The 27,874-nt window shown below is 48.5% G+C and overlaps 1 protein-coding gene across 1 annotated transcript in view; it reads right to left on the bottom strand.

Annotated features, from left to right (window-relative positions):
• The window catches only part of VSTM4 (V-set and transmembrane domain containing 4), a 49,380-nt gene extending 31,782 nt beyond the window's left edge, over positions 1-17,598 (bottom strand). Inside the window, exons 1-3 of the mRNA XM_029285503.1 lie at positions 17,527-17,598; positions 16,730-16,853; positions 16,625-16,634 (exon numbers count right to left, since the gene is read on the bottom strand). Of these exons, the coding sequence (XP_029141336.1) occupies positions 16,625-16,634; positions 16,730-16,853; positions 17,527-17,598 (206 nt within the window). The remainder of the gene's footprint in view (positions 1-16,624; positions 16,635-16,729; positions 16,854-17,526) is intronic.
• Between the last annotated feature and the right edge of the window lie 10,276 nt (positions 17,599-27,874).

The following is a 27,874-nucleotide window of genomic DNA, read 5'->3' as shown; positions in this document are numbered from 1 at the left end:
CGGGGGCTAATGACTCGCCCCCGATAGCCAGGGATGGAGCCAACTGGCTATGTCGTGACGCCGGAAACCACAGCCACTCGGTCTTGGACGGGTTGAGTCGAAGCCTGTTCCTCCCCATCCAGACTCCTCATGGAATGCAGAGGCCGGGTCAGGAGGTGGGTCCAGGGCGAGTCTCCCGCAATGACTGCTGGAAGAAGCGGAGCCTTGTGGAGCCTTGTGGAGAGCTCGGGCCGAAGCTCCTGGGGCCGTCTGCACAGGGCCCCTCCTGAGGACTAGGCCCTTATTCCCCACGGGATCGCTCTCTGCAGTGGCCCTTCAGCCAGATCTAGGCCTCTGCGGCACGGAGTTGAAGGGGGCGCCTTTCCTGGAGCTTTTCCCGAATTGGGGCTCAGAGGGCTGTTGCTTCCCCCTCTTCCCCCTCCCGCTGACCCCCTGCACCAGGCCGTGGGATGAGGTCATCGGTTGGCTGATGATGCTAAACTGTGTATCTTGACTCCTGGCTGACCAGCTGATGTGGTCAAGGTTGCCGGGAGGTTGTGGGGTCTGGATGGAGAAGAAGGGAGCTGTCCAGCTCTGCTTCCGAATGGGGAGAGCAGGCGGCCACTGTCGCCAGAGAGGCCTCGGCGCAGAGTAATCCGGTGCCCTAATTGCACCCACAGTATTCCTGGGCAGGGGGGGAGGGGGGCTGGAATCTCACTCATCACTCACGCCTTGGCTATTTCACGTATGGACTACTGCAATGCGCTGTACGTGTGGCTGCCCTTGAAGACTGTTTTGAAGCTTCAGCTGGTCCAGAAAGTGGTAATGGCATTTAAGGACACCTGCTAGGGTATGTTCATGTAATGCCTCCGCTCTGCAAACTGCACAATAAGCTCCTGGGTGCAATTCGTGGGGGATTATCACCTACGAAACTCTAAATGCCAGAGGGCCTATTATCCGAGGGGCTCCGGGCCTCCTGTTGCTTCTGCTCTGATCCCACAGTCAGCACCCCCTGGATCCCACCCAATAAACGTCACCTGGTGGGACCCAGGAAGCCTTGATTTGGGTCTCATGGAAGCACCCCGATATTTCAGCCAACCCCGTTTTCCCTTCGGTGAGTCTTGAAGTCCTGGCTCTTTCTCCAGACTCCAGGCCGCTGTGGGATGTGGGGTTCCTTGGGTGGGTGGGGGGGAGGCTCTTATGTCTGTTCCACTAAGACGACCCTCTGCCTTTTTTGTCTTCTTGTCTTCTATCTCTCCGGCTTTAAATTTATATGTCAACCAGAGGTGACTTTTGAAACATAAATTATGGTATAAACAAACATGCTATGAAACCTGCAGAAAATGATTGCCAGTGTCATTATGGCAGGAATAATTTTACTTTCCAAGTCACTGGGTCACGAGAGGAGTCTCAGGGAAGATTCCCTCCCAATGGCTCCCGACGGGATTAGCCTCGAAAGCATCGCCTTCCTTGCTTGGCGCCTTTGCTCTTGGTGATGGAGCAACACGGACCTTCCTCGGCTTGACCCAAAAGACCAGCTCTTCATGAGGAAAGCCCCCGTTCTGCCTTGCCTCTGACCCCATGGGATACTCTGAGCTTTTCACTGGCCACATTTTCTTTCTCGGCTCGTGTGAACACGCTCAGGGCCTCAGAGTCCTCGGCGGCTTCAAAAGCTACGTCCAACTGGCTGGCCCAGCGAAGGCAGAGCCGTGGGAAAAGCACACCGCTCGTTAGTCCAGTTGCCTTGAGGGCCCACTGGTAGTTTGTCACTGGGTCTTTAAAAAGATGCTTAGGTCAGCATCACATTCACACCACCGTATTTCTTTTTTTAAAGAACAGCATAACTGCCCGTGGGATGCCTGTGGGTGAGGCGGAGAGGAGCCAAGCGGCTTTGCTTCAAGAGCTTGGCCCGTCGCCTCTGAAACGTTCAGGCCAAGGAAGGATCTTCTCACGATCTGTACAGAGAAGCGATCCAGAGTCTCACCTTGGCTGAAGGGTGAGATCGCTCAGCCCTCCCGAGGCTCAATCAACAGCATGATAAGCCTGTTGAGTCTGTCATCTGCCACAGTCTTTATCCTCTCAGGAGCCGAAAAGTATCGTGGCTCTCAAAAGGGAGATTCTCAGGGGTGTCCCAGGCTGACCCTGATCCTTTGGCACAAATCTGCTCGGGAGCAGCAGAGAAGTAGATTCCGGGTCCTGCCTCGCCCCCCCCCAGTGCAGAACAAAGAGCTGCCCCTCAGGACCTTCCCAGGGGTGGCTGGGCCATGGCGGACTCACCCGTCCTCTGTCCAGAGAGGAGTCTCTGCTCATGTTCCGGCACCCAGTTTTGCCCTGCAAGTTATGCCCCTGAGTGACGGCCAAGAGATCACAAAACGTTCCTTGCCAGACGGTGATGATGATGGCGACGACAACTCGTCTTTTGCCCTTTCAGCCCCAGCCACGATCTCCTTGCTGGACCAATAGCGAGAGGACCGACGTTTTTGAGACAGTTCTGTGGGACACAGCATTGATGCTAACGCTCTTCAAGGATCCAAACATTTTTTCATTCCACCTGAGAAAAATTCTAGCTAAGCCACCAAGAGTCATATTGATTGTGGCGGGATAGAAGTGCAAGCATTAGCAAAATACTGTAAATGATAAAATAAAATAAAATAGAGAAGATATCAAGCTTTTGCGAGATCAGGATTTTTCTCTACATTAATCCTTTGTCTATCCAGCAGATTCACTTTCTCCCTCTGAAGCAAATATAAAGGCAAATACAAAATCAAATTGAATCATACAACAGCATCTACTGCAAGGCTTGGGTTGTATATATGTGCAGTTTCACGTGTGGAGTCACCTGGGCCTTGGGAGGGCTTCCTTGGCTCTCCTGGGCCTCAGGAGGGCAGAACTTTTGGGCCCGTGGTTCCACCTGAGTAAGGGAGCCATGTAGAAACACGGAAGAGGAACAGTTAAGTCCTCGCTTGCTTTCAGAAGCAGACTCCGCTTGCTGGAGTGTAATTCTGACCGTGCAAGGATCTGATCAGCCACTCTGACTCACTGGGCCCCAAGGATAAGACCGCCCAAGGCCGTCTGCTGATTCTGCATGCTTCTGCAGAAGTGATTTGGGCCTAAAATGCAGTAGCTTTTGTTTTCGAATGAAACCACATCTGCCCTCTTCAAAGTTTGGATGCTGCTGGATCCTCTTTCAGCAGTTGTTATTTTTCTCCATGTCATGAACTCTGGAGGCACATGACCAACCCTACAGGACTCAGCCCAAGGCCACGTGATCCCGTGCAGGAATGTCCCCTCATTGCTCAGTGGGAGAGGGGCTTTCCTTCTGCCCCCAACTCACAGCTTCCCTGACTGTGTATCTCCCTACAAATCGTCTCTGCAATTCTTCATAAGAAAGCCGGACTCGCTGACACGCACTGCACTGCCAGCTAACTATTTTATTGTATTATTAAAATTGGAACTCGGTGTTTACTTGTCTGGGTCACAGCCGTTTTGCTGCTATTGGCTCCCAGAGCAGGTGGGGGGTGGGAGGGGGGCCCTTCCCTGCGCCTGTCTGGCCCGGTGATGAAATGTGCTATTTATGAAAGGTCACCAGGATGACGACCACGCGCACAAGTCATGGGCACCTCTTTGGCCATTATCTTTTCAGTGCTGACTTTTGTTCAAACTTTTCCAAGCGGTGGCTAGCAGTATGAAAATGCAGGGATTATAATCCGAATCAGCCCCTGGGACCCGGCCAGTCACCGAACCTCGTCTTCTCGCCCTCGGTCTTGTTTGAAGCGCTGCCAGCAGCCCAGCCGGAGGTAAAAATAGCCCATGAGAGGCTGCCTGTCACTCGACACTGCGTGGTTCTTCTCCTACATAGCTTTTCTTCCCTTCCTCCGCTCCGGGCTTCTCCTCGCCTGGGACAGACCTAAGTGGGTTCGGCTGACTTTGGGTTTCTCGCTCAGCTCCTTTTTGCCTCTTTGGGCAGACCTTGGCGGCAGTGGAAAGGGCTCGGCCCCTGCAACTTTCACCATCCTACTCCAAAGAAAGAGCCCACACCAAGGATATGAGTTACAGGAAGTGCCGCTGTTAAGCAAACTAGGGAGAAACTGGACGTGCCTGGGAAAAGTGGATTGGCTGAAGGCAGCACCATGTTCCCCGGCCCCTGATTTTGAGAAGCCCGGACGCCAAAGGTAAGCCAGAACAAGGCCCTGCATGGACGCTGCAAGTGGGTTGAGTGGCTGCGCTCGCAAGAATACTGCGAAAACCTATAATGGAGTACGAAACATAAGCCATCTTGTGTGTTTTTATGTAGGACTATACCTCTGAATTATCCTTATATATAATTCCACTCTCTAAACAGCACGGAAACTTTAATTTTCCATACCCATTTTTTTCTTCCAATTAACCCAAGTATTGATAAATAGATCTATGCATAGTCACTTGGGATATTGGAGATCAGGAGAACCTATTTCTCAAAAGCACGTATAGAACCAATTGTTCAGTTTATTAAAATATATTTTATTTAGTGTTCTGTCCCAAATGCTATTTATCTCTGAGGTTGAGGGACCTATTTGACACATATTTTGTCAGAATAGAAACTTATTTTCATTTAAATACTCTAATTCACTACTAATAATGTGAATGAAAAAATGATGAGACTGTTAATTATCACATATCAGAAAAAGTGTCCTCAATAGGTTGAATTTCTCAAATCCGATTGTCAGTGGTTTTATTTAATTATGTCCTGAAACTGGTTAATCTAGACGTAAATGAGCAATTTCTCATGGTTTTGAAAAATGCTCTGTGAAACATTATACACACTAATATTGTTCACAAACACGGGTATATAAAAGATACTTGTATACTGCCATGTGAATGGCTTTATTTTGTTTAGGACAAAATAAATTAACTGGAAATGGAGATGCCTGATTGTCTTGCGACTGTAGTTCCACTTACTAAATAGATCACTTGGGTTTTTTCTCAGTTCGCTGAGTCTAACCCACCACAGGCCCTTCTTCTCAGACCAGAGCCCCACGGAGTCCTTTCTCCTTGCTTGCTCAACACATCAGCCATAGATCCATGGGGCCTCAAGCAAGCCCTCCCTTCCTCTGGGCGGATTCCTCCAGTGGGCTCTGCCACCGTCCCCAGCTCAGATCAGCAGGGGAAGCATCTCTTGAAAGCCATGAGGCACAACGCCCACAAACTCCGGTTGCCCCTCAGATGGGACCCTCTGTGGGTGCTCAGTGGGGAGGAAAGTCCAGGCCGATCCCAAGAAAGATCCGGCCTTCTCAAGAACAATATTATTAATTTATTATTAGATGAACATTATTTTTTCCTCAATAAACTTTTATCATGATTTATTCCCTGCATTTATGGCATGTTTAAGAATATCTACAAATGGACTTGATGTCGTTGTGTAGAATAAGAGCAAACAAAATGCCACAAAACTAGCTGACAAACCACCAGCCAAGAGGGAGCACAGTCAACCGAAGCTGAAAGTCAGGGTAGCAACCGAGGAGGAAATTCCAGTTCTGTTCCATCCTATCCTTGAAGTGTGAGCCACACTCGAGAAACCAAATCCATAAATGCTGCTCCCGTCTCCCGCTGCAGTTTATTAGTCTCCTGTGTGTGTATCTGCTTCGGCTGGTGCTAATTACAGCTGAGCTGAGGTCTGCCGAGAAGGAAACACTGTTCACTGGCAGAATCCTGTGATCTTACGAGCCGCAAAGCCCGGCCCATTCGCAGCTTAGATTAATGAGTGGAGCAGATTGCTCCAAGCAGATTGCCCAAACTTTTATGCCTTTATGCTATTTGTGTCTTTGTGCATATGGTCTTCCATCACTCATCACAGGTAGTTCAGTGGGCATCAAAATGATGCTGTCACCATCCGCAAATTCAGTGGGTCAAAGACAAAATAATGGCTAATCCAGGAACAGAGAACCTCTAGCTTGCAGGCTGACTGTGACCAACCAGGCACCTTGCAGTGTGGCCTCCATCTAAATCACCTCCTTAGCCATTTTAAGGAGCAGTGAGAGTCTTTCCGAGGGCCTCACTCCGCCTCCATGGCCAATTCTCTTCCGAGAGAGAGAGAAATGCTGGAAAGTAGAACCTAGAACAAGAGGGTTGGAAGGGACCATGGAGGACTGGTGCTCCAACCCCCTGCTTGAGCAGGAGCCCTTACTCCACCCCAAACAAGTGGCCGTCCAGTCTCTTCTTGAAAACCTCCAGTGATGGAGGACCCACGGCTTCTGGAGGCAACTTCTGTTCCACTGGTTGATTGTTCTCAGTGTCAGGAAATTTCTCCTTGGTTCTAGGTTGCTTCTCTCCTTTGACGATCTTCCATCCTTTCACTTCTTGTCCTACCTTCAGGTGCTTTGGAGAATAGGACCCCCTCTTCATTGTGGCAGCCCCTAAAGTACTGGAAGACTGCTATCATGTGATTCCTAATCCTTCTCTTAGGCTTAGACTAGACATACCTGCTTCCCACAACCATTCATCATATGATTCAGCCTCCAGATCCCTGATCAGTTTTGTTGCTCTTCTCTGCACTCTTTCTAGGGACTCTGCATCTTTTTTTTGTAACCAGAACTGATAACCAGAAGTGGACACAGTATTCCAAGTGTGGCCTCCCAAGTGCAGTATGAACCAGGACTTGTGATCTTGATTCTATCCCTCTGTTGATGCAGCCCAGGACTGCCTTGGCTTTTTTGGCAGCTGCCGCACACGGCTGGCTCATATGTAAGTGGTGATCCACTAGGACGCCTAGATCTCTCTCACAGTCACTACCTTTGAGGAAATCCTTGAAGTATCTGTTCCTGTATTATTCATGAAGGAGGTATCAATTGTATTTTTTTTAAAATGGGGAAGATAAAGGATGGATAAGCTCCAACAATTCAAAAATGCCAGGCTGCCTCAAAGCAACCCTTCCCTCAGGGGTTTGTCCACACCCAAGCTTTCAAAATACCACTCCGCTGTGGAGTGAGGCCGGCTCTGGAGGACTTCCTGACCTGCTGAGGAAGGATGAATGGCTGCTCCTGTTTGTCCCTTTCCATGAGAAAGTGACCCTGTGCAGAGTAAGTGGAGGGAGGGAGGGAGGGTGGCAGGTGTTGAACCCGGCACCATTCACAAATCTGAGACCAATCTCCCGGGGCCCAAAATTTAAACACTGCAAACTGGGCCTGGGGCTGTTGCTGGGACTTTTTGTTTGTTTGTGTTGGCACCCTAAGGGTATCTAGTCTTCCGAGGTGGGCATACACATCTTTAAGTTTGGCTAACACAGGAGAAAACCAAGTAAAGGTTTATAACAGCAATAAATGAAAAGAGTAGGACTGAGACAAATAAAAAGTACTGAATAAAATATTTTAATTGCCTCTCATCCCCCAAGGCCATATACAATTTTAAGAACCATCTCAAAACTACCAATTTAAAGCAGAACAGAACAATCTTAAAATACCAAGGAGCTGGCTTTAGGAACAAATTAAACGAAACAAAAGAATTTTTGCGGCCCACTTGCTGGGCCAAAGAGGACCTAGGTGGGGAATGTCAGAACTCTGGTGGAGAAGGCCTGGGGCTACCCGGTGGCTGCCCTCAAGGGCCAGGCGGGGCCCTCCTCGGAGGAGGACCACCAATCCAGGGAGCAGGAAGGGAGTCCTCCTTTCACAGAGCAAACAAACTTGCTTGGATCTTGGCGAATTGCTTGCAGCCAATAAATGATGCTCTACTGGGCTTGAGCTATTCTGCCTCAGGGTGTTTTGCCTCCTGTCCCAAACTACAAAGCTGAGTTCCATACATCCAACAGCATGTAACTTTCCTGGTTCTCTATTGGATCCTCTTTTCTTTGTGATTCCCCAGTTTCTCACCACCTTTCTACATCTTTCTTACCTGCAATTCTACAAAACAGAGAAGCATCTGCACTTTTCCCAGAAGCTTCTACTGGTCCTTCTCCCCACTCATCCTGGTTCGCTCGCTTTCTTAAACCGCAGCAGGGCACCGCTTTGCTCACCACCAGAACCAAGGTGCCCCCCCCCTTTCCCAACCATCCTTTCCCCTCGGCTCTGGCCCTGCAGGCGTTTCTCCTTTCTGGATGGAAGCCCAGAGAGCAGATTAAGGTTAGTCACATGTCGTGCAGGACTGAAAGTTGGAATGTACTCATTCCTCTGCGTAACTTTTCACACACGCACAAAGACGTCAGATTCTTAACTGTTGACTATGATTATAGCCGGAGCGAAAGAGGATATTATGTCTTAACTGCGTCAAATGTTTCTTTTGGGGCTATGTTGTTTTCCAACACAGTTTCTATCTATTAAGTAAATTTTAAGTTTATATTTTCATTTTTTATCATAAATCTCTAGAGCATAAAGTGCAAGGAGTAAATTGAAAGCTGTGTTACAGGCCGTGCTTACAATTAAACCATTGTTTATTCAATTAACTCAATACTCAACATCTACAAGACCCCTTAAGTCATAAATGACCAAGAGGGCTGAGTTTTTATATAGACTAAGATAAAATATGTCTGGCTATTTTGCGGTTCAGGGTGTCATGTGAATGTAGGCACAGGTCTGAACAATATCAAGAATCCAAGTTTTTTATCTGCTTCCTGGGAAGAATCTCCTGACTCCGGTTGCGTGCTTTCACCTCCACTGTGCCAGGGGCTCCCGCGGAGAGAACGAGAGTTTGCAGCAAGGTGACACTGCAGGCCCTCCCTTCTCACAGTCATGTTGGCTTGTCACGTTGGAGCTTGTCACAGACCACGTTGCAGGAAGTTGTTACTGTGACTCAGGTCTGTTGACCTCTCCATTTTTTCTGACCAAGCCAATGACTCTTCTTTTTAATCCTATGATTGATAAGCAAAAATGGTGAGGAAGCCATTTATTATTCTTTTCAACCCAAGAGAATGATGAAAAAAAAATTACACAACGGGACTCAGGACTCTCCCCATCAGCAGAATTGCTGTCAAAAAGCTGAACAGAATGGGAGCAATTTTTCTCTGTTTAAATTGTCCCCCCCCCAAAAAAAAACCAAGGAGTTTGAAAACGTGCTTGTTGAGGAGGCTGAAGATCCCCACGGGAGAAGCCGTGGGACTCTCCTGTTCTAAACCTCCTTCCTCCCTGCCATTCTGTGCTCGGCATACACCACACACAAAAACACAAGCACAATGCCGAGAGAGAAATGCACACGTGCACACAGAGAGGCATTGTGTAAGCCTCTACCGCAGCTTCACAGAAAATGCACCTGCACATACCGATGGTGGACTTGGGGGAAAAGCCCACCTGCAGACAGACACAACCTCTTATTCTACAATACAGAAGAAAATGTAGGATGCCTCCCGTGGCCACGAATGGGGGGGGGGGGGAAAGTCCGGAGACCACGCTTTGCACGTCTCCCCGTCTCCCCATCTTCTTTCGGAGGGCGATTGCTTGCTGACGATCTCTCTGCTCTTTGTCCCCTATCCTGAAGGCAGCTGGAACTGTTTTTTTTCCCCACTTGGCTAATGGATTGTCAGTTAAAATATCACCATTTTTGCCCACATTGGCCAGAACTGCAGGGGGATCGATAAAAAGAGCAAAACTGGCACAAATTCAGCCAGCACTGAGGAACTGCATTGAACAGCAACAGGTTCATTAGAATTATAAATAAAACTTCCTGGATGAGAGTTCATTTAACTGAATGCCAGGCCTAGAACACGGCTGGACCTAAAATCAGGAATGAATAAGACCCTGGAAGAGAACATCTGTAATTCCCAGTGGAGTCCGTGGGGCCCTCCGACTTTGGTTCTTTGCTTGCAGACGTTTCACGACCCAACTAGGTAACGTCACCAGTGCGCTTTGGGTCTGTGCGCCTGAGCGCAAGGAGCGTCCTTGGGGCCTTGGCCCGTTCTACGTCCTCTGCTTCATTTTTTGGCCTTTTCTTAAGTTAGGCAGTCATTTCCTTTGGTTCTTCTCCATTGTTTAATCTCATCATTTTTATAGTCTTCTGTTTCTTCTACCTTTATCCCTTTATTTCTTTGTCATGGGATTCCGTGAGAGCCCTGAGGGTGAGGCTGGAGCCGTCTTACAGCCCAGGGTCTTTCCATTTCTCTCTCTCGAGTCCTCCCCTCTGCTCTTCTATGACCTCCGCTTTCTCCAGCCGCCCTCTCTCCACGCAGTGCCATTTTCCTTCTCCTGGTGACACTTAAGCAGCTTCTACATCAGGACTGAAGTAATATCAGGGCTATAATAAACGGAGTCCATTGACCTTTTGATACCTGCAATCCCCCCCCCAAAACTGTTTCCTTTAGCAACTTAGTGATTGCTTTGCTTAATGACCTAGTTGCCATCCTTTGGTTGCTGAGCAAGGACTATCGGCATTATAAAGTACTGCGCTGGTGTCAACCATTCCCCAAATGCCTAGATTATCAACTTTTCGTTTAATTCATTACAATTAATTACAAGAAATCCACTCTATAATTATATTATTTTTTTGGATTTTGTCTTATTCTGATTCTCTCTCTCTTGAAGTAACTACCAGCCTCTTGATCTATTATTGTAAATTCTTCCTCCTGCTCAGGTGAGCTCTTCTGCCCCGCTCCAGGCCCGGAGCCCACCCGGGGGGGGGGACCGTCCTCGTTCGAGGGCAGGGAAAGAGCCTGGCTCAAGCATCGCCCCCTCCTCAGGGGGAAGGGACGGAAAGCTGCCCCTACGGAGGGTTAGAGTTCTTCTGGGGGGGGTGCTCCCCCTCCTCCCACCCCGGTTCTCCTCCCGTCAAAGGGGCGGGCGGGGGTGCCGGAGGGCCGCTCATTCATCACCCGCAGGGACGACCCCCCCCCGGGGTCAAGCGCGGCGCCTCGGACGGGATCGGGCTCCGCGTTTTTCCGCCTCCGGGCGGGGGGGGGGAGGCCTCCGCGGGCTGCTGGTCCCGGGCCCTTCCGAGACCGGCTCTCTCTCCGGCAGCCGCCCCGTCCTGGCTTCCCTCGCCTGGCCCGCCCACCGCCTCGGCTCTCCCCCCCCCAGCTTGGAGGACTCAGAGGGACCTTGGAGGTCGTCTAGTCCGGTCCCCGAGCTTTCCAACCCTCCCCCAGAAGGCAGGGGCCAGTTAAGCCGGAGCCCCCCGCGGCCAGAACGGTCCCCGCCCCTCCTCCCCCCAGGGAGGCAGAAAGTGGGGGGCGCCCCTTCCCCCGACGCCTCCGCCGACCCCCCCTCCCCTTTCCAAGCGGCGCAGGGCCAGTTTCGGCGGCGGAGAGAAGCGCGGGGGCTTCGCTTACCCAGTTCATCCGAAGGGGAGCCCCCCCCCGCCCACATGGCCCCCTGGCGGGAGGGGAGGGGAGGGGAGGGGAGGGGAGAGGCTGCTCCTGGGCAAGAGCCGCAGGGTCCTCGGGTGCCGCCTGTCCTGCGTGGCGCGTCGGCCTCGTCCCCTTCCCCGCCTCGTCCCGAGCCCGCAGCCCCTTCCCCGCCTTTCTGCTCCGTCGCGATCCGGCCGCTCTCGGCCTTCCTCCCCTCCCGTCCCGNGCTCTGGCCCTGCAGGCGTTTCTCCTTTCTGGATGGAAGCCCAGAGAGCAGATTAAGGTTAGTCACATGTCGTGCAGGACTGAAAGTTGGAATGTACTCATTCCTCTGCGTAACTTTTCACACACGCACAAAGACGTCAGATTCTTAACTGTTGACTATGATTATAGCCGGAGCGAAAGAGGATATTATGTCTTAACTGTGTCAAATGTTTCTTTTGGGGCTATGTTGTTTTCCAACATAGCCCCAAAATTTTAAGTTTATATTTTCATTTTTTATCATAACTCTCTAGAGCATAAAGTGCAAGGAGTAAATTGAAAGCTGTGTTACAGGCCGTGCTTACAATTAAACCATTGTTTATTCAATTAACTCAATACTCAACATCTACAAGACCCCTTAAGTCATAAATGACCAAGAGGGCTGAGTTTTTATATAGACTAAGATAAAATATGTCTGGCTATTTTGCGGTTCAGGGTGTCATGTGAATGTAGGCACAGGTCTGAACAATATCAAGAATCCAAGTTTTTTATCTGCTTCCTGGGAAGAATCTCCTGACTCCGGTTGCGTGCTTTCACCTCCACTGTGCCAGGGGCTCCCGCGGAGAGAACGAGAGTTTGCAGCAAGGTGACACTGCAGGCCCTCCCTTCTCACAGTCATGTTGGCTTGTCACATTGGAGCTTGTCACAGACCACGTTGCAGGAAGTTGTTACTGTGACTCAGGTCTGTTGACCTCTCCATTTTTTCTGACCAAGCCAATGACTCTTCTTTTTAATCCTCTGATTGATAAGCAAAAATGGTGAGGAAGCCATTTATTATTCTTTTCAACCCAAGAGAATGATGGGAAAAAATTACACAACGGGACTCAGGACTCTCCCCATCAGCAGAATTGCTGTCAAAAAGCTGAACAGAATGGGAGCAATTTTTCTCTGTTTAAATTGTCCCCCCCCCCCAAAAAAACCCAAGGAGTTTGAAAACGTGCTTGTTGAGGAGGCTGAAGATCCCCACTGGAGAAGCCGTGGGACTCTCCTGTTCTAAGCCTCCTTCCTCCGTGCCATTTTGTGCTCAGCATGCACCACACACAAAAACACAAGCACAATGCCGAGAGAGAAATGCACACGTGCACACAGAGAGGCATTGTGTAAGCCTCTACCGCAGCTTCACAGAAAATGCACCTGCACATACCCTGATGGTGGACTTGGGGGAAAAGCCCACCTGCAGACAGACGCAACCTCTTATTCTACAATACAGAAGAAAATGTAGGATGCCTCCCGTGCCCACGAATGGGGGGGGGGGGGAAGTCCGGAGACCACGCTTTGCACGCCTCCCCGTCTCCCCATCTTCTTTCGGAGGGCGATTGCTTGCTGACGATCTCTCTGCTCTTTGTCCCCTATCCTGAAGGCAGCTGGAACTGGGTTTTTTTCCCCACTTGGCTAATGGATTGTCAGTTAAAATATCACCATTTTTGCCCACATTGGCCAGAACTGCAGGGGGATCAATAAAAAGAGCAAAACTGGCACAAATTCAGCCAGCACTGAGGAACTGCATTGAACAGCAACAGGTTCATTAGAATTATAAATAAAACTTCCTGGATGAGAGTTCATTTAACTGAATGCCAGGCCTAGAACACGGCTGGACCTAAAATCAGGAATGAATAAGACCCTGGAAGAGAACATCTGTAATTCCCAGTGGAGTCCGTGGGGCCCTCCGACTTTGGTTCTTTGCTTGCAGACGTTTCACGACCCAACTAGGTAACGTCACCAGTGCGCTTTGGGTCTGTGCGCCTGAGCGCAAGGAGCGTCCTTGGGGCCTTGGCCCGTTCTACGTCCTCTGCTTCATTTTTTGGCCTTTTCTTAAGTTAGGTAGTCATTTCCTTTGGTTCTTCTCCATTGTTTCATCTCATCATTTTTATAGTCTTCTGTTTCTTCTACCTTTATCCCTTTATTTCTTTGTCATGGGATTCCGTGAGAGCCCCGAGGGTGAGGCTGGAGCCGTCTTACAGCCCAGGGTCTTTCCATTTCTCTCTCTCTCGAGTCCTCCCCTCTGCTCTTCTGTGACCCCCGCTTTCTCCAGCCGCCCTCTCCCCACGCGGCGCCATTTCCCTTCTCCTGGTGACACTTAAGCAGCTTCTACATCAGGACTGAAGTAATATCAGGGCTATAATAAACGGAGTCCATTGACCTTCTGATACCTGCAATCCCCCCCCCCCCAAAACTGTTTCCTTTAGCAACTTAGCGATTGCTTTGCTTAATGACCTAGTTGCCATCCTTTGGTTGCTGAGCAAGGACTATCGGCGTTATAAAGTACTGCGCTGGTGTCAACCATTCCCCAAATGCCTAGATGATCAACTTTTCGTTTAATTCATTACAATTAATTACAAGAAATCCACTCTATAATTATATTATTTTTTTGGATTTTGTCTTATTCTGATTCTCTCTCTCTTGAAGTAACTACCAGCCTCTTGATCTATTATTGTAAATTCTTCCTCCTTCCGCTTTCCGCTCAGGTGAGCTCTTCTGCCCCGCTCCAGGCCCGGAGGCCACCCGGGGGGGGGGACCGTCCTCGTTCGAGGGCAGGGAAAGAGCCTGGCTCAGGCATGGCCCCCTCCTCAGGGGGAAGGGACGGAAAGGAGGGTTAGAGTTCTTCTGGGGGGGTGCTCCCCCCTCCTCCCACCCCGGTTCTCCTCCCGTCAAAGGGGCGGGCGGGGGTGCCGGAGGGCCGCTCATTCATCACCCGCAGGGACGACCCCCACCCCGGGGTCAAGCGCGGCGCCTCGGACGGGATCGGGCTCCGCGTTTTTCCGCCTCCGGGCGGGGGAGAGGCCTCCGCGGGCTGCTGGTCCCGGGACCTTCCGAGACCGGCTCTCTCTCCGGCAGCCGCCCCGTCCTGGCTTCCCTCGCCTGGACCGCCCACCGCCTCGGCTCCCCCCCCCCCCAGCTTGGAGGACTCAGAGGGACCTTGGAGGTCGTCTAGTCCGGTCCCCGAGCTTTCCAACCCTCCCCCAGAAGGCAGGGGCCAGTTAAGCCGGAGCCCCCCGCGGCCAGAACGGCCCCCGCCCCTCCTCCCCCCAGGGAGGCAGAAAGTGGGGGGCGCCCCTTCCCCCGACGCCTCCGCCGACCCCCCCTCCCCTTTCCAAGCGGCGCAGGGCCAGTTTCGGCGGCGGAGAGAAGCGCGGGGGCTTCACTTACCCAGTTCATCCGAAGGGGAGCCCCCCCCCGCCCACATGGCCCCCTGGCGGGAGGGGAGGGGAGAGGCTGCTCCTGGGCAAGAGCCGCGGGGTCCTCGGGTGCCGCCTGTCCTGCGTGGCGCGTCGGCCTCGTCCCCTTCCCCGCCTCGTCCCGAGCCCGCAGCCCCTTCCCCGCCTTTCTGCTCCGTCGCGATCCGGCCGCTCTCGGCCTTCCTCCCCTCCCCTCCCCTCCCCGCCGCCGCTTTTCCCGCCCCTCCCACTCCAAAAGGCTCTTTCGTCCCCCCCCCCCAGTCCTTGGGTGCCTCTGGCTGGGTGGGGGGGCGCCCCTCCCTCCCTCTGCCCAGGCCGGCCTTTCTCAGCCTTGGTAACTTTGGGATACGCGGAGCTCCATTCCCAGAAGTGCCGGCTGGGGAATGCTGGGAATGGAAGTCCCCGCATCTTAAAAGTTGCGGAGGATGAGGAGCCTTGGCCGCACCGGGAGAAAGGGAAGCCCGCCAGCGACGGTGGGGACGCGCTTTGCGATCTACACGCAGGTCAGGAAGGCAGATCGGCTGCTGTCCAACAGATCTGCAGGAAAGGGTCCCTTTTCTTCATCGCCCCCCCCCCTTCTGCCCCCTCTGGCTTTCCAGCCAACCACTCCTCCTTTCCACACTCTCGGGGGGGGGGAAGAGACTTTTGTTGCTCTAGGGTGGGATGCTTAAATGCAAGTCACACCAGCTAAAACAGTTTGACAGTTGCGTGACCCGGCTGTAACTTGACCCTTTGTCAATGAAGACCCATTACGGGAGGGAGGGAGGGAGGGAGGGAGGGAGAGCCATTGCTGCAGCCTCTGAATCGGGAGTCTGACTCAGTTAAGTTTAAAAGGAAATGAAATCCAAGTAAATGTTGGATATCTTGAAACTTCCATCGCCTGGAGGTGGCCACGCAAAAGGAACTTGATGGACGGAGGGAGGGAGGGAGGGAAATATGAATAGGGCTTGAGGAGGGAAACGGGGGGGGGGGGCAGAGCTGTGCCATGGCAGGGCAAGGGTGCCATCCTTGCTTCTAAAGGACAGCAGAACTGCCACCACCTTCCCTCCCTCCGTGTGCGCTTTGCCCTGCTCTCCGCTGCATGGAAGCCTTCCTTATTCCAGTTAAAATGGGGAGTTTCTTTTCGAGACAGTAAGGGACACCGTTCGTTTTTACTCGGGGACCTTGACAACTGGGCCATGGTTGGTGTCTTTATCCTGCAAGCCTCCAGAAAACCATTTTTTGCTCAAAATTGCCCAAAATATGAAGTGACCCTACTACCAGCTACATGGAGAAAAAGGAAATTGATGCTTGTAAACTGCTGCTGTATTGTGCGCCATACCACTGCAAAGCGGCCTGCGTCTGCCGCTAGTCTCGTTTCCCCTGACCAGAGAAAGTGGCTGGCCATGAGCTGGGATGTTGGCCATCAGGCCCACTGAGGAGAATTTGCTTGTGGGACATTATTACGTTGCATGTAATAAGTTAGGCAAAGCAGGCCGAGCAGGACCCCGGGGAATCCTTTCAATCTCTTTAAACTTGCTCTGCTCAGGTCAGGTGACTGGGAAGAAAGAGGGAGGGGTGGAAAGAGCAGGCAAGGTGCTGAGCCACTGCCAAGGGGTCTCCCCCCCCACAGGGGATGCACGGGGGTTAGGGTGGTTTTCTTCCTCCAAAACCCCCAGCCCTGAGTAAGGAGGCAGGGAGCAAATAGTCCCCAGTTCCTCAAGGGAAATTTCTCTCATCATTAAGGATTTATTTTCATTCTGCCAGGTGAGAGTCAACAATCGAAATGCAGCAGACAAAAGGCAGTGTGACATTCAGAAATTACAAATTGATCTGTTTTAAAAGTATTAAATTTTCTGGCGGGACGAGAATAGAGATTCCGCTGTGTACAGTCTGATGGGGTGGATCTCCACCCGCAAACCCCCCCCCCCCGTTCTGTTTTGGGCCACTCCTAAGTCAGAGCTCTCTGGTTTGTTTCCAGGCTATTTACCTGAAAGGAGCTACAGCGGCCAGAGGTTAAGGGTCAAGTGGAGTGGAGATTTATTTTTACCCAGCCCCAACCCCAGCCAAGGTGTCTGTCGGATGCAGCCCCCACCTCCAAACGGGGAGAGCTGTGCCCACAGTGGATGTAGGTTGTCGCTGAGAGATACGCGGATCCCTGTCCCGGCCGTGTCATCGCCAGCAGCCTTGCCGAGGTGCTGCAGGACTGACCTTCCACTCTGTGTTGAGGGTGTATCAGGTGTTAAGAAAAATAATTATAACACACAAAGCATAACTTCCATCAACCACTCTTCATGTGTTCACCAAGTGAAGGTACCCAAAATGGCTAAGCATGAAGTTTTCAAGTCTCCTGTTTTGATTAGCAAGATTCAGCTAGATTCATGTCATATTCAGCTAGTCAGCACTTCCCATTTTTATTCAAAAATGTGTTAGAAAAGCAAAAATGTCATAGTGATTACACTGGGTGTGGAAGAACCAGGTGCAAACTGCTTCACTTTTTGATCTCAAACAGGTGGTTCCAAAGAAACCTCCATACCTGAAGGATGTGAAAGGCAAACATTTCAAATGCGTGCACAAATATAGTTAACGTAAGAATTGGAGCACAGAAGACATTGTAGATTTATGCATTCAGGAGCAGAGACGAGACTTCCCTGCCCTTGGTGAGATTCCACCCATCCCTGGACAGATTTAAGGGTTTCTGATGTTTTACTACATGCCCTGCTATCCAGCAGTTTCATTGCCTGAATTGGAGGAACTGGAGATGGAGTTCAGGGTCACTATTCCGGAACCATGAACTAAGATGCTTTGTAGTTCTGGTCCGGACAGCATAAACTCAATGAGAACGATTTTAAAATAATATTTATTGTCCAGGAATTCTTAGCAGAAACTTACTGTGCAGAAGATAGGCCTGGTCATTAGGATAGTGTTCATTCCCATAGGTAAAGGGATAATGGATTCCTCCATCCTGCGTAAAAGTTACATGCTGGCACGGAGCTTCTAGCCTTGCCGCCAGAAATCCATGCAGAGAGATGATACAATGGCACAAAGCCAGGAAGTCCTGCAATAATTTTAAACTCCTCCCACTTAACTATATAAGCTATAGTATTAACTAACAACTGAAATTACATTACCCATAAGCCATCTCTTAAGGAAACAGCGTTTAACCCTTTAAATGCTACATGTTCTTACATACAGTTCTCTCAATGATACAACATTAACCCTGTAAATGCCAAATACTCTAACACAGTTCTTAAGCTAACTGACTGGTCCAGCACAGTCACACTGGGTCCAGTCTCCCCTGGAGCTGCTACGGCAGTCACGGCAACTGTGACTTCCGGCTATTATTATCTGCACCTGGTCTTTTACCTGGGAAACCTCTGTTGAGGGATCAGAACTGATTCTCTGTCATGGATGGATCACCATCTGGTTAGGTTAGAAAGGTTGACTCAACCCTAACCTTTTCCCACAGGGGCCCTGGCTTGGTTTTGGGATTGGGTCTTTTGGAACCGGTGGAGTTTCAGAATTTTCTAGTGGGTCGGTTTCTATTGTGCCAAACACCCCTTTGAGGCTTTGTGGCCAGGCTGGGATGTCCAGTTTCCCCGTGCTCCCACCCTCCTTTGCTGCAGGGTAAGCTCTGTCACCTTGTCAAGCTCACAGGTCACTGGTTTACTGAGCAAGTTCAGGCACTAAAACTGGCTGGCAGATTCCTGAAGTGCTGGAGGCAAAAGTCTAAGGTGGACGTGGCTGAGCCCTCCGGTGGAAAGTCTACACTGGGGAACAGAGAGCAGAAAAAAAGGGGGGGAGGAAGTGGGAGCTGGTCTTCGTCCCTGTTACATCTGCTGAAAATTACTCTTGGGAAGTATTCCGAGTGGTTGGGGCTTGAATGTTCCATGAACCTCGAGTGGACAAGATGCTTAAGTAGTCAAAAAGATGCTGAGACCCTGGAAAAAGTGCAGAGAAGAGCCAAAAGGTGATCAAGACTGAGCTGTGCGATGCCCGGTTAAGGGAACCCTGTGTGTCTGGCCTACCGAAGGGAAGAATTCGGAGGGACATGATAGCAGCTTTCCAATACCTGAAGGGCTGTCAGAGAGAAAGGGGGGGGGGGTCCACCTCTTCTCCAAAGCCCCTGAGGGCAGGACAAGAAGCAGAGAGCCTACCTGGTCCTAAACAGAAATTTCCTGGCAGAGACAACAATTAAGATTTGGCACACGATTCTCCAAGAATAAATCTTAATGGAGATACATTTTCAAATCAACTGTATGATATTTTCAGTACCTGTTTACTGTGAGTGTACCTAGAAAGAAAACTTCAGTTCAACTCAGAGATGACGAGAAGAACTTGACAATTTTGAGAAGGACATTTCTGTTCCCAAAGCAAGATTACAATGTCTTTATTGAGGCTGTTTACCAATATTGTATTGATTTATTTGTTAGATTTATATTGTGCCTGTCCTTCAGGACCTCAATATTTCCCCACAACAACCTCCCCATTGGACTGTCAGTCCCATTGGACTGACAGAGAACGTGATTGTGACAATTGCTCCGGAGAGCATCTCTGCTTCTTTTTCTCCAGGGCTGTGAATGAAAGGATCTGGCTTTTATGTATCCTCCTGTGTATTCTTAACTACAAGCCCTCCTAAGCTTTAAAGTGGTTGGCCGTCACACAAGGTGTCTTGTTACATGCAGCACAGAAACAAGATCCATCCAGGACCCTCTTCCACAGCCCTGGGGCAAATCAGTTTGTGAAGGATGGTCTCAACTTGATCACCCAGGCCCCAAATTCTAAATTCAACCAAGATGCTCTCTTATTTCTATTCCAGTCATTTGCCTCCAACTTCCACATGTACAAGAGGCAAAGAAGGTTGACGCACCCATATTTATTTTCAGTAAGATTTTTTTTTCTTAGATCGATATTTTGGATGTGCAGAAGCCTGGGAAGAGCTGGACTGCTTTAGTGAATTTAGGGGAAAGTTCTGTGGTCTACAGCAGAATCCGAATTAATAAGGTCTCTTCACACAGCAGCCATTGCTAGTAATTATTCCTGCACCAACTGCATGCATGCATGCACGGACTCTGATCAAGAAAAGTGACTTGGGGATGAGTCCCGCACAGGCAAGTATCTCAGAAGCATCGGAAACAAAAATGTGGGATTACGATGGGCCAAGAAGTTACACCACAACTTTCACCTCGCTGTTCGTACAGTCATAGGAGTTTCTTTCATGGTTTTTGTAGAAGCAGAGTTCACTGCAATCAACCAGGAACTGTAATAAACTTCAGTAAGAGATCCAGAAGGAAGGCGAAGTGGAGGAAGGCTGTCTGGCTGGAAAGCCCTTGGCCAGGAAAAGGAGGCTGCATAATGAAGGGTGGAGCTTGGATACCATGACCCTTCACCTTTGTTACCTAGAGATGGACATCTATAAATCCCCCAACATTTAGTAGCTACAAAGGGAGATGCCTCCAGGTGTCCTGTGAAACCACCATCCTGAATGTTGTCCTCTCGTGGTGGAACAGACACACAGCCTGCGGAAGCCCATTCAGTTTTCCCAGGGGACGCACAGTCAGATTTGCCTAACCCAACCCAGTACTGCCTAGGACGGTCCCCATATCTGAGCTGTCCACCCGCCCACACTCTGTTTCCCAAAATGAAAGAGCTCTGCAATCTGCTCAGCAGCCCCTGGGGGATCGTTTGTGCAGTAGATGCGGTTGGTATTGAGAGTCTACGCTGTGCTTCTGAACTGGCCTATGCTGGTCTATGGCCATGACTTGAGATTGCTATGGTGGGGGGGGGCTCCTGTTTGGAACATGGGACAACCCTGGGCACAAAGCCTAGTTTGCAGGGGGATCTCTTGCATGCACAATGAGTCTTCTGAACGTCTCACTCCTGATGTCGCTGTGGCTTCCTTTTACTAGTTTGGAAACTAAAAATCTTCTAAAACAGTGGTTCTCAACCTTTTTAATGCCGTGACCCCAACCGGTCGTAAGTCGAGGACTTTCCCTGCCCGGGAGCGCCGCACATGCATGGTTCCACCCCCTGCGCCGGCCGAGGTGTAGCTGGCAAGCGGCAGAGATGGAGCAGGCCGACCACCAGCTGGCCCAGCTCAAGGGAGGTAAGGCACCCGCCGGAAAAGGGGAAAAAAATGGCGGACAAAAAAAATGGCGGACAGCCTTGCTTGGCGACCCCCATGAAATGGTCGATCGACCCCAAATGGGGTCCCGACCCACAGGTTGAGAACCACTGTTCTAAAAGTACAGAACAACTCTTCTGAGTCCCTGGTTTCTTTTCTGTTATTTCTCTTCCTCCTTCCTTCTTCCCTCCCTCTTCTTCCTCCTCTTTTAAAAAAAGAATAAATTAATTACGGGGAGATTCATAAAACTCCCAGGAGAGGCAATTGCCGTGCAGGTCGTCTCCAGTCTCTTGTCCCTCTGGGCTTAGTTCTCAATTGAGCAATGTGTAGCTCCAACACTGCACATCCACACATTACTTTAGTGGCACTTTCCCAACCTTTGCCAGGGCCAGAGCTTCTGAGAGGAGAGCACTGCTGGGTAGAAAGCTCTGGCTTTGGCAACTACGTGTAGAGGCTGAGGAACCGATCCAGGCCAGAGCAAGAGACATGGCTGCGTCTTCTGAGGCTTCCTGTGGTGGCCATGTTGCTTTGGAAAACAGCTTTGGGGAGTTGATGGGACTTTTATGTGAAACTGGCATCCTTTGAGGAGCTGTGTCTTTAAAAAAAGAAGCTCAGACACATTGACAACTCAAGAAAACAGAATTGTTGCTGGCAATCAAAGCAGGATGAGAACAATAATGAACATATGTTTAATAATGAGACTTATTTCCTACAACTTCATTTATTTCTTTTCTTTGTTTATTCATTTGCAGATGAAATAACCTACAAAACATAATGAAATATGTAGCTTGGAAAGGCTTTCCAAAAAAATAATTTCCACTCATCCTGACTGCTGAGCATCAAAGGGGCAATCAGAATATGAGAAGATCAAAACTTCTGCAGTGTCTGTTAACGCAACAGGTAAGAACAACCTGGGCACAAACATAACATTGCCTAAGGCTTACTTCATTAAAATCAAAAGATGTTAACAAATGATGCTGTAGCCTAAAAAGTCACATGAATTTCCTCAACTTCAAATGTATCTGGAAGTTGTCCGTAAAGAAAGGCTGAACCTAAAACAAATGCTCAGTGGTCGTACTGAAAGTGTGGGAAATTAAAGCATCTTTTCCAACCGGTCAATCGTTTAAGAAGTAGGAATCCTGGAGGATACACCTTCCAAAAAGGAAATTGCATTTAATTTACATTTGAGGATGTGAATTGATTTATAAGGCAAAGGAATAAAACTAGGAGGAGCGTATCAGACTTGAAGCGGAATTCATCTTCAAGGCCAAAGACCGGGCATCACACGTGTCGCCACGACTCCTTCAAGCACGGCCCCAAAAGCCGGCGAGACAACCTGCTCAGGAAGTCTCAGAGGATACTTTTTACAAAGCCAAAGAAGTAGTAGCCCACCCAGAGGATTCTTCCTTCCTTCCTTCCCCTCCCCCCCGTCTGTTCAAATTCTTCTTCCAGTTCAGCATCACCAGATGGCCCCTGCCCCTGGTTCTGTCTCCCCGTCCCCTTGGCCATGCCTGATTTTATACACCCCAGGCTCATCCCCACCCAGGTCCAAGCTAAAGAGGGCGTCCTTTTCTTGTGGGGAAATAGTTTGACCCCCCCCTGACCGTTTTGCCAGGCCTCTGCTGCACCTTTTCCTGCTCTATTATATCCTTTTTCAACGATGGCCACTGTATACAAAATTTCCCGTGTAAATGTGCTATGCATTACACTGGAATTTCCATCTAATTAAAAACTAGTATTAAGTATTTTGGAGTAAATTGATTGAGGAAGAGGTGACCTCTTAGGATGAAACTGTTTCTGAGCCAATTTCAAGCAAGGTTTTGTTCAGGGTGAAGTGATTGTTTTGGCGGATGATTCACATGGGAAAACAGATGGTTCTTCTGAACTTCTCAGCAGCTTTCGGTGCCCTGTCATCTTTCCAGGTCAGTTGTCCGAGGGATTAGGTTGAGTCACTCTTCTGCAGGAGTTCTGGCCCTTCCTGTTGGGACTTCCCCAGAAGGTGGTGCCAGAGGTCCACTGTTCAACGTCCTGGTCCTTGTCTTCTTCTGTGCTCCATCACACAGCCGTGAGCTGCCCAGGGAGGTAATTCCGAACTTAGAGTAGGAAGCCATGTATGCTTAGGACCCTGAGCTCTGCTGCTCCCTGCTGCCCAGCTCTGAAGACACCGTCAGTACCTTTAAATGTTTCCTGATCTCAGTAAGGAGAGATAATTGGAGGAGTACGAGTCAGATTAAATCAAGGCAAGTCTGAGGTCACTGCACTTTGGGCCTGAGGTGAAGTTTGTTCTGGATGGGGCTGCATTTGCCCAGAAAGACTCCAAAGCCTTGGGAGCCTTCCTGGATCCCCTGCTGGCACTGGGTTTGAAGCTGTTTGCACCCGGGCCTTTACATAAACTATATGCCCTACAGCCGGACTTCACGTACAAGACGTGGCAAAAAGTGCAAATGCCAGGCTCCTGAATGGAACAAGGGACAGGAATTGTAGGAAGCCTGCAGTGAAAGATTGGCACTGGGTACCAACTTCTACCTGGCCAATTTAAGATGCTGGTTTTGTCCTCTAAAGGGCTCGGGGGCTGCTCACTTGTGCGGAAGCCTCTCTCGCTATGAACCTCCCTGGTTAGACCATTGGGAGAGGCTGGAGAGAGGCTCGTTGCCGGAAGCTCAAATGTCACGGACGAGGGCCTTGCCCTACATCACTCCCGGCCGTGGGAAGGTGCTCCCTGTGGAAGGTTCGCCCCTATTTATCCAAAATGTGGCAATATTTTTGGGACCAAGCTTTTAATTGCTAATTCATTTAATGATTCATTTAACTGCATTAATTTTGTTTTTTTTAATACTCTGCATTTTTATTGCTGTAAGCTACTTTTGGTATTTGGAATAAGCAGAAATGCAGGCTATTGTTTTTAAAAATAATTTTTGAAATGCGTTCAAAGCCACACAGTAAGGGGCGCATGCATATTCTTAACCAGATTCCTCCAGGGGGGTGGAGGTGCTGGAAGGACCCGGTCTGCCCTCTCCACAAAAGTTCACTCCTCTCCAGTCCAACCTACTTCGTCTTCTGTAGTTAAGAGGAGATACAACTCAGAGAAAATAAATGAAAATGTCACCTTGGCAAAGTCCTTTTAAATTCAGACTAAAAGGGGAAAACAGGAGGCCTACGTAAGCATTCATATTCCCAACCCCATTTCCTGTAGCCGGAAAAGTAATTTCTTGTGAAACATTCTCTGCAGTGCCAGTATCCAATAAAAATGTTTTATAAGTAACAATTACAGATTATTCTCTTGTTGCAGCAATGCTATCACTTTATGCACCAGATCTATCACCAACTTTTAATTAACCTGATTAAGGAAATAAAAACAGCTAGGAAATGGTAATGACAGATGATTTCAATAGCGTATTCAATCCTTGTAAATGTGCTATATTATTGCAAGAAATATTAAAACCACTTGAAAGCCTTAGAATGGCAGTGAGTTTCTTACAGTACTAATATTTTGAAGGAAAAATAAGGTATAAAACAGATTGATAAAAGGAATGATATAAGTAAAAGAACAGTGGTTAGTAAGCACATATGTATAATTAATGACAGATAAAGAACAATATTGATTTAATTGGTTTTATAGAAGCAAAAAAAAAATCTAAAACAAAAATATTTTGAAAATAGGCAGAAACAAGGTAACTAGGGCAATTTTAAGACTTGTTGACTTCAAGCCCCGGAACTCCGCAGTCAGTCAGCATTTCTGTCCTTCCTAAAGCTGAACCCAAAGCTGGCCAGAAAACGGAAGGCCTGCCTTTTGCTCTTTCCATTACAAAACAATCGTTAATTTGCCAGGCAGCTAAAAACATTGAAGTGGAACCAAGCTGGTAATGTTCTGAAAATATTTTTATAATGATTTATATATGTATTTGTTGTTTCATTAAAGTCACTCAGAGTCACTTTTTGTGAGATAGGTGACCATGTAAATGTGATTAACAAATAAAATAGATATAGAGTCAGAGACAGACCTATATTTTAATATTTGCTCTTTCCTACAAGCATAAAGTGCCTCTGCATCTATCTCCCCATGTCTCCTTTCATCTGGCCAGTATAGTTTAAATTGTTTATATCTTCTAAAATTATAATTCATAGGAATTATAATCACAATTTAATAGATTTTGAACAAAAAACCAATGCGAAATTCACATCTTTAGGAACCTTATTGCCAATAGGCATGACGTTTGATTTTTTTGTATACTTGGCATATTTTCCATATAATTATACAATTTCAACAAATATAATATTGAAGAAGCACCCAAATACCACGTGAACATAGGGACAAATTGCATTCCAGTCCAGGCCTGTGCCTTTCCTGGGTATCACCAGTGTATCTTATTAATCACTCCGGGGGCTCCAGCACCAATTAAATATTAAAGGAGATAATGGAGATTCGTGATGCATCCCATGTTGCAGGGTGGGCTTGTTTTTTTATTTATTTATTTTGCCTTTATAAAAGAGAACAAAGGAAAAAGAATAACAGAAGGAAAGAGAAAGGAAAGCAAGAGAAAGAAAACAGTGCAATAAAAATTATGCAGATAGTGACTTCTTGTGCATGAATATAATTTTTGTATAACAATTTCAATAAAGGATGAGCATATTTATAGTAACTGTAATCATGTCTCGTTCCAAAGAGTGTAGATGTCAAAAATATTAAACCTGGTATCCGAGGCAAATTCATACGTGTAATAACTTTTCCCCAAAATTTTAGGACATTGCAAAAAATATATGTTTTCATGAACTGTTGTTCTCATTGCATTTCCCACATCATTCCTTTTTAGTCAATGTAATACATAATACAAATAAATAAACATCTGGAAAAATAACAGCAGACCTGTAATTTCACACATGCATTCTTGCCCGAAGTCTGGGGGAAGAGCCAAGTTTTAAGAATCACTTAATGGTGGGTTTGTGTGACACTGTTAAAACAACAGGACACAGATAGGCTGATCTCTCCTGATCGTGTGGGATAGCACAAACTACAGAGGGGGGGATAATGCCCCAGATAATCAACCCCTAAACTGTGGAAGGCTGTATAGATGATCACCAGTGCCTTAAATTGGGCCCAGGAGTCTACCAGTAAGAGCAGTGCGGTTTCCAAAGCAGAGGGGTTAGTTAGGTTGGCCTAGCACGGCACAGCCACTTCCTGCTGGGCTGCTGCCTTCTGGACCAGCTCGCCTCCCACGTGGTCAAGGGCAGCCTCAGCAACTGCAGTCCACTGCAAGGCTCCAAATGTGAGGTGACCAAAGCGTTATGTCCTAAGAGTTATGGGCACAGTTGGTACGCTAGATGAATTTGTTGAAGGCCTTCTTGGCCACATCTGCCAACTGTTCATCGAGCAGGAATCCCCAAAGACCTCAAGATGTACATCAGTTCTAAAGGGGGAAATACGACCCTGTTGAAGACTAAATAGGGAACAGGTCTAGATCCAGGTGGCCTACATCCCCATGGCCACTTGGCCTTGTAAAGGTTGACCTTGACCCTGTTCTTCCAGACACTAAGTCAAGACCTTAATGGCACCACTTGGCCGGCCTGCTGTCAAGATGAACAATGGGTATCATCAATGTACTGACCCCAAATTGATAAATGACCTTACCTGGTAACCTTGTTTGGTGTGAAATGAAGTCCAGTGAGGGCCTTGCCTCCCTCAAGGCTGGTGGTATCACCCCCTTCTCTTAGCAGAGCAGATATTGCTGGCTGGACCCAACAGGAGATTGGCCTTCACCAGCCAGGAAGGGCAGAGGAACCAGGTGGCGCCTAGCAGATTTCAGTGTCCTGTCCACTCCAGGAATTACAGTTTCAAACTTGTCCCAGGCAGTCACACAAGATCTTGCTTTTATTCACCTGGGAAGACTTGCCAGGTTAGAGCCCAACTGCTAGCAAGTCCAAGCAACTTATTCAGAATACACAATTAAGGACAGAACATTTCTTTATGCAAGAAAAACAAATTCAGGTGCAAAACTTCACAGACTCATTTATTTATTTATTTATTTATTAAATTTATATACCGCCCTATCTCCCTTGCGGGACTCAGGGCGGTGAACAGGCGATACTAAAAACCACGATAATAAATAAATAGTTTGTTTTAAAATCGAATTAAATAACAGGCCTGTTCTAAAAACACACCTGTAAAAAAACCCCCACTGAAACATAATCGAACTACGCCAGGCCGGCCGCACGGAATAGATGGGCCTTCAGGGCTCGGCGAAAAAGGCGCAGGTCCGCAACTGTACGTAGGTCGGCGGGTAGGTCATTCCAGAGGGCAGGAGCTGCCACAGAGAAGGCTCTCCCCCTGGGGGTCGCCAGCCGGCATTGTCTGGCCGACGGCACTCTAAGGAGGCCCTCTCTATGGGAGCGGACTGGTCGAAGGGAGGTGTTTGGTAGGAGGTTTTTATCATACACAGAGCATGTCAATCACAAAGAAAATAACTTTTGCCAAAGAAAGAGGTCAAGCATCCAGGGGGCAATTAGACATTCGAAGGAGACATGACATCGTCACTGTTCAGTCGTGACGCGGTTCCTATTACCGAATGCGTAGCATAACATTACCAATAGAAACCTGCAAAGGCCCTCCAGGGCTCTGCACCCTGCTGGGGTCTCCCCATGGCTGAGCTAAATGAGGAGGAGACCCTGCAAGGCCATGCCAGGTAGACTGCTAACATTACAGCTCAGATTTTCAGAGGGGAAAAGAAAATTTGGGTTTTTAAAAAGAATTTCTGGAGAAAGAGGAGAGTCACGAAAGCTTCAGCACCATTTTAAAAAACTCTTGATCTTTCTTAATTATTTTTCTGGGGGCTGTTCTAGTTCAAAACTATTTTATTATATATAATGTATAAATATTTAAATGCAAAGTAATTCTAGAATATCAGATTAAATTGGGGATCAGTGGGAATTAAACAGAAAAGGTTTATGTGCAATTGCGTTGTATTGTAATACAATAATGTAAACTTATATATGTTCAATTTGCAGACTGGAAAGCCCCACTTTGTGCTTCCTTATGAGAAATGAATATAAAATTGCAGCTCACTGAAGAAAAGTTAACCCCAAGTTGTGAAAAATGCTTGAGAAGCGGTAGCCCCAAAGGTC

Source organism: Protobothrops mucrosquamatus, unplaced genomic scaffold (assembly GCF_001527695.2).
Source record: "Protobothrops mucrosquamatus isolate PMUCROS unplaced genomic scaffold, P.Mucros_1.0 scaffold1781, whole genome shotgun sequence".
Lineage (NCBI taxonomy): Eukaryota > Metazoa > Chordata > Lepidosauria > Squamata > Viperidae > Protobothrops > Protobothrops mucrosquamatus.
The sequence above is the reverse complement of the archived record's forward strand: the minus strand, read 5'-3'. Positions and strand labels throughout refer to the sequence as shown.